The sequence below is a fragment of the Glycine soja genome, chromosome 18 (assembly GCF_004193775.1).
Source record: "Glycine soja cultivar W05 chromosome 18, ASM419377v2, whole genome shotgun sequence".
In the NCBI taxonomy this organism is placed as follows: Eukaryota; Viridiplantae; Streptophyta; class Magnoliopsida; order Fabales; family Fabaceae; genus Glycine; species Glycine soja.
The window spans coordinates 16017578-16030050 of record NC_041019.1 but is presented as its reverse complement, the minus strand read 5'-3'; the positions used below and the strand labels follow the sequence as shown (position 1 = coordinate 16030050).

At 30.1% G+C, this 12473-nt stretch overlaps 1 protein-coding gene and 1 long non-coding RNA gene across 3 annotated transcripts; one reads left to right on the top strand and one right to left on the bottom strand.

Annotated features, from left to right (window-relative positions):
* The first annotated feature begins 1770 nt into the window (after positions 1-1770).
* On the top strand, positions 1771-6955 carry LOC114394524. The gene is made up of 3 exons (XR_003662784.1): positions 1771-1923; positions 4511-4663; positions 6530-6955. It is a non-coding gene; the product is annotated as an uncharacterized LOC114394524 (long non-coding RNA).
* LOC114394523 (transcription factor MYB124-like) lies at positions 2536-8951 on the bottom strand. Of its 2 annotated transcripts, none has more exons than XM_028356130.1 (13): positions 8735-8951; positions 8097-8244; positions 7941-7987; positions 7784-7840; positions 7596-7668; positions 7119-7174; positions 6843-7022; positions 6585-6766; positions 6287-6432; positions 5237-5751; positions 4954-5159; positions 4527-4672; positions 2536-3196 (listed from the first exon to the last, which is right to left on the bottom strand). In XM_028356130.1, the coding sequence occupies exons 2-13, from the start codon at positions 8172-8174 to the stop codon at positions 3086-3088; spliced, it is 1797 nt and encodes a 598-aa protein (XP_028211931.1). In that variant the 5' UTR covers positions 8175-8244; positions 8735-8951; the 3' UTR covers positions 2536-3085. The 2 variants fall into 2 exon arrangements, with proteins under 2 accessions (XP_028211931.1, XP_028211932.1); XM_028356131.1 differs by lacking the exon at positions 8735-8951 and adding an exon at positions 8318-8647.
* Between the last annotated feature and the right edge of the window lie 3522 nt (positions 8952-12473).

The window sequence follows — 12473 nt, the reverse complement described above, 5'->3', positions numbered from 1 at the left end:
AATTATGATGTGTCTCTCTTTCTTAAGAAAGTTAGATTATATTTGATAATATATTTCTTTAGTTTTTAACTTTTTTTTTATTAGTTGAAAAGTTTGTTTGGTAAACTAATTTTTTTTAATAGTTTCTAATATGTTTTGAAACGTTACAGAAAATAACATTTTTTAAAATACTAGCTTCTAGATTTTTATATTTTTTTCATTTTTATTCTTGATATATTTATCAAATTTCCTAGTTATTATTTTTAAATAAATCATAATTTTATTATTTTTTGTCATTTTATACTTTTCAACTATTCCAACAACTAATTTTACCAAACACTTAAAATTTAATAAGATAGTTTTTCAATTTCCAACTACCAACTAACTTTCTAACTCTTAACTAGTTTTTCAACTTAACTTTCAGTTAACTTTCCAAACTATCTTTACAAGTCATTTCAGTTAGAACTTGTTTGACTGTACGAAGTTTTTTTAATAGCTTCTATAGTTTTTTGAAATACTTAGTATTTTTTAAAACTCTAATTTCTAATTTTTTATATTTTTTTTCATTTTTATCCTCAATATATTTATCCAATTTTCTAATTACCCTATTTAAATAAATCATAATTTATTATTTTTTATCATTCCATACTTTTTTAATTACTTAAATGATTAATTTTATCAAACACCTATAATTTAATAAATTAATTTTTCAACATTCAACTATCAATTAACCTTCTAATTTCCATAACTTTTCAGCTAATTTTCGTGAACATAACCTTAATTTTACAACATCTGAAGCCAAAATTGTATTCTCTGTATAAACGATTCCCAGCTTATCTTATAAGTCCTCTTTATTTTGTGTGTGTGAATATTATTCCAATATCACGTTAACGCTAAAGAAACCTTGCTAAATAGTCGAATGTGATTTTGCTCAATTAATAAGATCCGTTGTCAGACACTTATGCAAGGTTCGGGATTGTTCAAAATAACATTTGAAGTTTGAATGTCAACGATTACTGCGCTAAGTGGGGTGTAAAGGGGAACAAAATGGAATTAGAAATTATCAAGTGGTTGGATCTTGTAGGGTACACTAATTGGTCCAATGTTTACTAGATTAATGCCTTATAAACTGCTACTTAGAGTTTGGTCTTGCATCATGAGATGTGTTGGATGTCATGAGCTTGGTCTAAGGTTAAAAGATTAAAAATATTGTTAAAATGAATAATGATCAAAATATCTAAATGATATATATTCCATTTTAGAGAAAACTGCTAGGAATCAAGAAATTAACACAAAGGAAAAGAACAATTTTATTAACAAAAATTGGAGATAATCTCTCCTTCAAAGGTTACTCCTTTTACAACAAAGCCGATTGTATTCTTAAAACTAAGAACTAACATTTAATAATTAAAAAAATATATATTCTATCCACACAAGGTTTACTAATTTGAATGTCTCTTCTCTACCTTAGTATCCTCCTATTTATAGATATAATGGGCTTGACGCATAGTATCTATTTAATTAATTTTTTTTCCCTAGAGATAAGAATAAAAAAGTAATAAAAAAAGATAAAGATAAAAGGATAACTAAGTCTCTTAACAAAAACTATCTATTCTATATATTTTAAAATCAATTAAGGCGTTGAAGTTAATTGAATTGAATTAGAGTGAGTGGAAAATTGGTTGGTCAGACCAAATGAGTCAAAGTGGGCCTTTTGGTGGACAAAGTTAACAGCAAAGGTATGTACTTTTATTTGTAGGGCGTTCCCTCCCTCTTTTCACCAACTGCTTTTGCCCAAGTCATCATTATCTGCGTACTACTGTATTCCATCACCAGCCATGAACTAGTTGTCCTAACTAAATAAGAATGTAGTGAAAGAAGAATTCTTCTTCTACACAACAAAAGAACACACTCCATGTCAAACAAACCATATCAAAGAGAAAGGTATGCTTGCTTCTACATTTGTGTTCTTATTCTCCATTTGTTGTTCAGTTTTGCTTTTAGGAAATGAAACAAAGTTTTTATTGCTCAGAGTTGTCTTTAGAAGCACTTCTAAGAAAAGAAAATAAGAAAAAAAAATGAAATCAGCTTCTCCTTAAGCTAACAATTAGCTAATTTATAGAAACTCTCTCATATAATTTCTCTAAAAGATGAGAGCATACCTACAAATTAGCTAAAGGAGAGCTAATTTTAGATATGAAGAAGTTTATTTGAGTTTTTTCTTGTTTTCTTCTCCTAAAAGTGTTTCTAGAGAAACTTACCCAATGAGGCCCTAAATTGGTTGACATAGGCTTCCTCTGACCTCTTGGTGACGTTTCCTGGAATTTGTCCTTTTCTTTTTCTTTTATTTTCCGGGAAAATAATGGTGGGGAAGTCAATGTGTCAAATTCTCTTCTTCATGTTGAGTGAGAAAGGGAGGGGGGTAGAGGGACTATTTGTTTATGCATATTTCATTTCCTGCTGAGAAGTTTCCACTTCTCTTTTTCCTAGTTTTGAGAATTCTATACATTTGACTGTGCTGAATCTAGGAAAGAAAGACAGGACAGAAACAGTATCTGCACATCAAAACCAAAATGCCTTTCCAGTCACTTATAGTTATGTTTCAGTACATCAGAACCATAAGGGAAAAATATTTATTACATAACCCATGCACACTCCAAACAACAAATTAGAATCCAATTTCCCAATGCTAAGTTTCTTTCTCTCTTCTATCTATATGCTAATGTATTCATACACACTCAAGAATCAGGATGCTAGTGACTACACAGTAAACTCTGTACAAAAATAGGTTCCGGACAAAATGCTGATTGCTGGATTGGAGAAAAACATACCCAGAACAACAATATTAAAAGAAAACAAACCAAAGAATGACACACTAAGCAAGCCAATTTTATGTGCAAGTTTCAAAAAGGTAACTTTTGAGATGTTAGATATGTTGAAGGCGGAAAGAATGTATCATAACATTCTTGGGGAGCAGCATATGCCTTTCAAAATTTTAGGCACAGTGAAATTGTATTTTTTTCTCCACAAGCCAGATTACTGCCAAGATGAGAAAGTAGGATTCAGAATGGAGAAAGAACGGTTCAATATTTGTATCTCAGATGGTTTATAGACTAGGTAGTAGGGCTCTTTTGCAGGGTGGCGGTTGTGATGAGTTGGCACTTGGGTTGATGGATGGAGATTCCATTCCTAGTGTTTTCCTCAAGAAGTTCCTTTCCTGAAAGAAAAAAGTGTTAAAATAATGGTTAGTCTAATTTCAAATTTCGATATATTCTAACTCTTGACAAAAATCAAAAGAGGTGTAGAATCAAAAAAGAAACTAGAATAAGGTATGTGAATATTTCTAATGCAACAGGTGGTTAGCCCCAAGCTCACAGTATCACCATATAGATTAAACTTATGACAACGAGGATAGAACAAAATGTGCTTTATATGAAGGCTGTTTCCCTGACTGCGTGAGTCATTATACCTTTTATCCCTCTGCTGTAAACTAACGCACAATCTACACTAAAGATGTCGTCAATTTTGGGTTGCTTATGATTCAAACACACTAAAGAGCTTAGCTGAATATGATTCAAGCAGCATGTATGCTAGATGACTATTTTGTTTAGCAGATGGTGATAATATATAACAGCTTCCACTAAACTTTCCACAAAATTAAGTATTGTTTGCTAAGTGGTTTCTTGCTTCAATAGTTTTCAACATAAATATATACTATGAATCTATTATGTCATTGTGTGCTTCACCTATGTGTGGAAAACTTCAGTAAGTTCTTTCACCACATAATCTGTAAGCTACAAAATCCAAATGGCTTTTAGAAAGTCCATGCCATGTATATGTATCGCATTAGTTTCACCAGCACATTATCCTTATGTCATCCTAATACTTGATTACAAACAGATTCGTCTTCTTCATTTACCTCTTTCTTACCTGCATCATCAATATTAGGTAGGGATAGCCTAAATATTTCAAAAACTCACCTCATCTAAACCTGAATGGACCTTGAAGTAGCAATAGATTGACGAATACTTAAGATTTATTAAAGGTATTATCTGTTACATAAAATGGTGAAAATGGAGATAAGGCATCTATGGTTTCATCTACTAGGTACTGACACTTGTGATGAAAATATAAAATGCCACCATTTTTTAATATATAATTGATATTCATCTTACTAAACTAAAAAAAGGAAAAATAAAATGAATCTGATAATCCAACACCTAATCATGTTATGCTTCTAAAGATAAAATCTTATCCCCACTTCAACAAGCTCTACTCTACCATTAACTTAAAAAGCTCCCACCACTACTACTTGAATAGATCTACTGATAAACAGCATTCTGAATGTCCTACTTGTAATTGAGACAGATCTTGTAAGAACATTCCAGAGTACCATTTCTGATACCAGTTTTATGATACATGGGTTCATTTGTCTAGCTAATATGTCATATTACTAATAATATAATCAAGCTACTTGTCACTATTACTAATATAGTCTTTCTGTTGGCCTTAAAATTGTTCAATAAGCAAGTGCTTGGGTGACTTACACTTTCTGAAAATTGTGGGCTGGGAATTCCTGCTGCCAAGGATCTAAACAGAGGGGTTACTTGAAGAGGGGAGCTGAACTCCAATCTTGATGAGGCAGAAACAATCCCATCATTGTTTATCTGTTCCTCAAAACACGGTAACGTATCTGCCAGAATACATATCATATTAGCACTTCTAATTCAATAAACTATTAGGGTATTAGCATATAGAAAAAAAATTTAATTTTAGAAAATATATAAAACTAAGCCTAGATATAATTTCCAGCTTAGGAACAATTAAGCACTCTAGTGGTTAAGTCATTATGTGGTATTCATTAACTCTTTGAACATAAATCAATTATTTACATGGTTAATTGTTCCTGAACTGAAATTTTTACCAAAAATACTTTTCTTTTTATTTACTTAACACAGAAATGGATTATCTTACCTTGATCTACATTTAAAGTAGACAGAACCACTTTCCCATCATCTCTACCTACTCCTTTCTCATCTTCAAGTTGTTCAGACTTCAATTCAGTTCCAATATCCTGATGAAATGAAGGCTCCAGATTATCACCAGCTGACTCACACAGGAGAATTGATCCTGTACTATATCCAGAACTGCCTGGAGAGTCTTCATAACGGTCCACTTGCCTAGAACATATTCAGAAATTATTAGACATTTCACAGAGTGCACAGGTAAAGTAATATCTTTAATGAACTTAAAGTACCTCCAACAAGCCTGGCCTTCCTCATTACCACTCTTCAAGTCCTCAATCACATCTTTAAGATCTACTAGCTGTAAATCTGGAATCTTATGTCCAGGTATATCTGATTCTTTGGTTCTGTTCAGAAACTCTTGAAGAACCTGGCCTTCCTCATTACCACTCTTAAATTTCTCAATCATATCTTTATGATCTACAAGCCATAAATGTGGGATCTTATGTTCAGGGATATCTGCTCTGTTGGTTTGGTTCAGAAACTCCTGAAGTACCAGGCCTTCCTCATTACCACTCTTCAAGTTCTCAATCATATCTTTAAGATCTACAGGCTGTAAATCTGGAATATTATGTCCAGCGTTATCTGATTCTTTGGTTCGGTTCAGAAGCTCCTGAAGAACCTGGCCTTCCTCATTACCACTCTTCAACTCCTCAATCATATCTTTATGATCTACAAGCTGTAAATCTGGAATCTTTTGTCCAGGGATATTTGATTCTTTGGTTCGCTTCAGAAACTCTTGAAGAACCTGACATCAATTCAAACAAGTGTTATAGAAAAGAGTATAAAAAATGACATTTATCATATTTATATGCTCAAGAACAAGCAGTTCATGATGGGCGTCTTAATATCAAGCTGTGTTTTCAATATTAGAATATATGCTAGCAAGATGATCTATGAAACTATTTCGAAGTTCTCATAGGTAAGATTAACAACTAATTTGATTCATGTTTCTCTTTAAATAAATGCTTCAGATTCATAAATAGGGAAATTGTAAATGTTATAGAAATTATAGTAACATGCAACGCCTAATACATTTGATTAGCTTTTAACACTACTAGGGTGGCTAAAGAACTAAGCCAAGATACATGTTAAATGGCTTTCATATTTATCATATAAATAGGTTGACAATTACAAGTTGCTTTCCGTTGATGCTGAAGTTCTAAAGGTATAACCTATTTGGGCTCAACTCATCACATGAACTAATAAGTTCATTTTTGAAGAAGCACACAAGGTGTTCAATATTCAAAACTGGAGTAAGTATAGAAATTATCAAGCCTCACCTTCCATGCGTTTTCAAAACTTTGGTCCATGTTCCCTGCATCAACTTTTAGAGCTAGTGAACTTAGTAACTCCGCCTGTTGCATCAATGCACTAATCTTTGGGTAATCTTTTTTGAGAAATGTTCCTTGAATCTTGTAATTTTGGGCTGCAGAATCATGATAAACCAATATCATCTTACAATGAGAGGATGGCCAAAGTTTTGTTTGCTGAATATATTAACTATATCCTGATTTCTGTTTCAGGTTTATAATTTGTGAATCAAGTTCCAAAACTAAAGTTCAATTCAAAGACAACTACCCAAACTGCTAAACTTGGGATTGCAAACATGATGCTGGTCTGGCAAGTTGTTTGAGTTATGAGAGTTTTGAGCCAAGACTGCAAGTGGTGCTCTTGGTTGCTGATTTATTGGAGTTTCATTTCGTAAATGTAATCGGTCCTCAAATTTGATCTTTTCTGCATTATAATGGATATGGGTCCTCCTATATTGCAATAGGATAACATGTTAACACTTCTCTTTGTCGATTTGTGTATTTTGATAAATAGAGTATACAGTACCTCAAATTCTTAATAGGTACTCCAGATTCTGATGTTGTATCCATATTATTACAATGTTGGAACATCACCCTCTTGTTATTTGAATTGATGTATGATGTGCTGTTCTCTTTTGCTAAAGCTTCATATTTTTGTTTCTTCCTGCAGAGTGTGGAGAAACGATTTTTAACAGCATTATCCGTTCTGCACAGAAAGCATTGCATTAAGTATTAACCGTTCATAAAGCTGCTATCATGTATTCAAATGAACTCGTAAAGAAAAGAATGAATTTTTGGTTACCTGCCTGAGACCACCTTTGCTATTTCTGTCCATCTATTACCAAATATTTTTTGAGCCTACAGAAAAAATGGCAAAATATAAGATCACATTTATCCATGTGTAGTAAAGTGCAGTTAGTGCCATCCACAGGAGTATACATATATACATATGAGATCCAGGTTGGTTTGGTTGTAACCTACTCCTAATAATAGGCTAGGCTGCTCCTCAGTACTCAAGTTCATCAATGGATTTTGTCTACTGCACAGAGGCATCAGACAATAACAACAACAAAAGCCTTATCCCACTAGGCGAGGTCAACTACAAGGATCGCACGATACCATTCAACTTGGTTAAAGACCAAAGTATCAGACGGAGAGGAAAAATAAGAACTTCATTTTTTCAATATTCCCTATGCTTTTATTATAATATAAGCTTCTCAAATTTCCACGGCATCCATTAGAGATGAGAGTAGGTTCTGAACACAGGGAGCACCATTACCTCACATAAGAGGATGTCTTCCTCAGCTGACCATCCACCTTTTTTGAAATCAGAATTCAAGTAAGTGTACCATCTGGAATTTGATTAGTAATCAAGCATCAGATTGATAGTCACCAAGAACCCAACAAGATCTCTTGAACCAGTCAAGATCAAAATTCAAAAAATGTAGACAATTTTAAAAGTTTCACCTTCTTCTGCACTGTCTTGTCGTTTTGTCTTTGAACTTAGATGCAATAATTGCCCAACTGCATACAATTAATTGAAATAAAAATCACTTTAATTCACACATCAAGGAAGAAAGTAGCGTGCATGACAAAAGAAAAATTATCAAAGAGTAGTGAGTACTTCTCAGTTCCATGAATACCAATCTCCTCTCTTAGTATATCATCCTCCTGAAATTCACATAACCAGTGTGAGAACTAACTAAATGAAATAGATTGAAGAGAAAACAAACGTAAAAAATAAATAAAAAATGCAGACAGGTAAAGAGAGAAGAAGTACCTGTTGAGTCCAAGTCACAATGTGACGCTCCTTCTTCTTAGATTCTCCATTGTCCTGCTGCTTCATATCTTGCACCATTTATCTTTTAGAGTGCTTATTTTATTGGCGTCTCTCTTCTTGACGCTCCTTCCCTTAGCCAACTTGCATGCTAAAGCCAAAGCTTTATAATTAGAAGCTTTTATGATTTGTAGAAAAATTGAAAAAGAAAAAAGGGAAATCACCACTTCACCCCTTCTCTTTCATCCACCTTTACACCGTAATAAGCATAAATTTCATTTCCAAAAGTCCTCACCAAAAGGTATTCTCAATTGAGAAAGGGAAAAGAAAATTGATATTACCATCTGTGATCAAGGCAGAACAAAACCAAAAGAACACAATCCAATGCTAAATTAAAGAACCAGAACTACACGAAATAAGAGAGATAGAAAACGGGCAATGGAAAATATTTAAAAGAAGGTACATAGGATAGGATAAAAATCGTATTTTTATCCAAACCCAACAAAGTACTAAAAAAACCTATTTATTTGATCCTGTACTGTAATGTAACAAATTGCCCAGAAATGGTGGGGGATCTAAACAAATTGAGGAACTTTAGGGATACCCAAATGAGTAAAATCAAGGGTGAATTTGACAAATACCTCGAATACAACAACGATGTTTTGATTTGTGTTACGTATTTCTGGGGTTAAACAGAGAAAAACTGATAACAGCAAGCACAGAGCCTCGTATGAGAAGCAAAGTGGAGAGTGAAACTGGGTGTCTTTTAGACCAAAGTACTTATGTTGATCTATGACTGTCTGAGTCGTATTTACTTGTTTTGTTTTTTTTAACTTTCTCTCTCTTACTTTTTTTTAAAACGGTCACACACCTCTGAGTTGGTTGGTTCTCTTTTCTTGCAAGAAAGAAAAACATAGAAAATGCAAGAGAGATGAGGTGAACATAAAAACTAACATTAAATTTAATAGTTTTGAATAAACCGATACTTTGGTTAGTGCGCGGGTATGAGAGGAAGTTTGAATAAAACGCTGAATTCCATGAGAAGACTTGTGCTGCGTGCACAGGGCAGTGTATATTAATGGTCTGTGGGTCATGAATTAGGGTGGCATAGACTATTGCACACTTTCTCCTCTTGCAATGTCCACTAAGGATATTATTTTTTTCCGATGACTATTTAAGATAACATCATACTAGTATATGTTTGGAGTTTTAACCCGAGGTAGTGGTGAAATTTAATTTTGTTTACACATAAAATTGATTATGTAATATAAAAAAATTTATTTGATTCTATCTCTATGTAAAAAAAATTTAAGTCAATGATAATCATACACTATGAATAAGATTAGTGTCTTATCCAATGAATCAAGAAATGTTCATAATCTCTAACTCAGAAAAAACAAAATTTGGTTGCAGCGGTTCATAATTACAAGACTCTATGGAGTGTGTATGTATGCATTGTGAATTTTTAAGGACACATGAGAATGTACGTGACCTAACATGCTAGGGGTGGCAAGCATACCCGTTTGCATTGACATTAAATGGTTCATGTGCCTTGTTAGCTTTGGTCATGCTAATTGCTCCACTTCATCAAAGTTTGGGAGGTTTTTTTTTATATTTTTTTACTTCTGGTTTAAAATTTTGAAACAATCCTTTCATATATCTTTTTGAATAAACTATTGTTCAATTCTTAAATGAGTCTAACTAGATTTTGTGTCTGTGCAATACAATAAAATATTTTTATGTTAGACGTAGATTATAATAATTATTTAAATTATAATTTATATATTTTGGTTATATTTTTAATTAAATATCTTTGATGAAAGTCAAAGAAATGATTTTTTATACTCCTATAAGTATTTAATCATTTGAATTGATTTTCTTTAATTGAGTAAAATACATGTTTTGTTTTTAATTAAAGATTATAATTCTTTGATTGAATTATTTTATGATATATATATATATATATTACAATTACAAATTTTTCATGTTCGCTCTCTAAATTTATTTATGACACTAACTTGCAACATGTAATATAGAAAAACATTTGAGGTTTTATTACTTACATGTAATATAATTTTCGTAAACAAAAATTATGTTATTCAAATTAAAACATTAGATAGAAAATTAATGTTATCAAAGATATCATAATTAGTTGTTTTTACCTCATTTTTATGTTTTTATTTTTAAAAATTAAAATTCATAAATATAATACATAAATGCATGATAAAAAAAATCATGAATGATTAAATTTAAATACTCATTAATATCACTATTATAATCATACCCTTCCCCCCCCCCCCCCCCCCCCAATACCTAAAAATAAATGTTTATATAAAATTTACTTTCTATTAAATGTTCCACTGCTTAATATGATTTATTAAACATAAAAAAGAATAGTCTAAACTAAAATGCTCTTTTTTGGATCGTAAAAAGTACATCAAATTTTTCTTACTTTATACTAATTTTTGTATTAGTGTGACGCACAATTTTTTTTATATTGTACTTAGATTATAATAATTATTTAAATTATAATTTTATTTTTTACAAATATTTTCAAAATGACTTTTGTAATTATATATCATTAATGGAATTTAAAGAAATAATTATTTAAATATTTTATATTTCTATACATATTTAATTATTTGAATTGACTATTTTTAATTTGATAAAATATATTTTTTATTTTTTTGGTTAAAAATGATAATTCCTTAATTGAATTTTCTTTATGATATATATGTAATACTGCTTTTTCTTTTATAAATATTAAGTCAAAATAATTTTAAGATACATTTGAAAAAGAGTCTAGCTTAATTGTTAAAGAAAACACTTGAACTATTGTAAACATTTAATACTTGTCTTCAATTCCTATGGATAAAAAAAAAAGAAAAATAGATTAATTTGTCAATTGTTTTATACATGACTATCACACTTCATCAAATTCATTTGAACAAAGTCATGGCTGATCAAATTCATTTATCAATTTGAATTTCATCACAAGTAAACTTCTTCAAATTATATATATAATTTGATTCTTGTTAATTTTTTACTTATCTCAATCTTTAAAATTATTATCAAGCCTTTCAAGATTTTCACTAAAATATATCATCTCATGCAAATATAATAATTATAAAAAAAAATACAATCTAGAGTGTGTTTGGTAAGCATTTTAGTTAGTTTCTAATAATTTTTACTTGCTGAAAATTTTATTTGATGGTTTGATAAATGAATTTTTTTAATAGTTTCTAGTGTTTGTTAAGACGTTATTTCAAGTTTTAAAATGTAGTTTTTCAGCTATGTATTATCAAAGCTACATTTAATTAAAAACTTATGATTCAACTAGTTTTTTCTTCCAAATAACTTTCTAACTTTCAGTTAATTCTGTCAAGCATAACCCCAACGATAATGAGTACAGAAAGATTAGAAAGTTAAACACATATATTACAATTACAAACTTTTTATGTTTTTTCTTTTGTTCTACATGTCTTGAGTTAAAAAAAAAAAAAGAAAAGAAAGGGCAAAACTTTTGAGGTATTATTAATGTTATTAATGTCATTAATTTCATTTTTAAAAAAAAAGATAAAGTTATTATGTTTTTCAAATGAAAACATTAAATAAAAATATTAGGTAAAATATAAAATTAATATAAGAAATTAATTATTCACAAATAATAAAAAATTAATAAATGCATGAATTAAAATAATAGTAACTAATTAATGAATGCATGAATTTAATTAATAATAATAAATGTGAATTTAAAATTCATTATCCTTCTCCTAATACCTAATAATAAATATTTTTTGTTGGAAAAATAACAATGAATATTGTTTATGCAAATACCTAATAACAAATGTGTGTTTAAAATTATTCTTTTTATTAAATGTCCAACTAATATTAATGATTCATTAAATAAATGAAAATAAAATAAAATAACTAAAAATTAGTTGTCTGAAAAGAGTCCTTATCTTCGAAGCAAAATTCTTTTACTTTATTTTATAAAAGATCTCTTGTGTCCAATATGGTTACCAAGTTTACAATTCATAACTTTTATATTATAAGAATTGCTTATTATTATTTTTTATTTTTTTAGAATTATATGTTAGTATGTGTGTGTAAACATTCATGAGTATATAAGTTAAACATATTTACAAACAAAAGATATTAATGATAAAAAAAATACTTTAAATTATAGGTTAAATTGATCACAAGTTCACATTTATCAAATTCTCAATTAGGTTCTTGAACTTTTTTTAATTGAGTCACCTGAAATTTTTTTTTAATTGGGTTGAAAATGTATCCGCATATACCTAGTTAGATTTGCAAACAGTGGATTGATGCTTCTAGAATATGTTATAAGTACAACTGAGTCACTTGTGAGATTAT

What these genes read in the sequence shown, in the direction of transcription:
- LOC114394523 (XM_028356130.1), bottom strand. Translation starts at nt 8,174, where the DNA reads ATGGTGCAAGATATGAAGCAGCAGGACAATGGAGAATCTAAGAAGAAG. An exon ending in GTACCTATTAAGAATTTGAG is followed by an intron (nt 6,767 to 6,842) that starts GTACTGTATACT and finishes ATTGCAATATAG; the next exon opens with GAGGACCCATATCCATTATA. An exon ending in TCCCAAGTTTAGCAGTTTGG is followed by an intron (nt 6,433 to 6,584) that starts GTAGTTGTCTTT and finishes ATGATTCTGCAG; the next exon opens with CCCAAAATTACAAGATTCAA.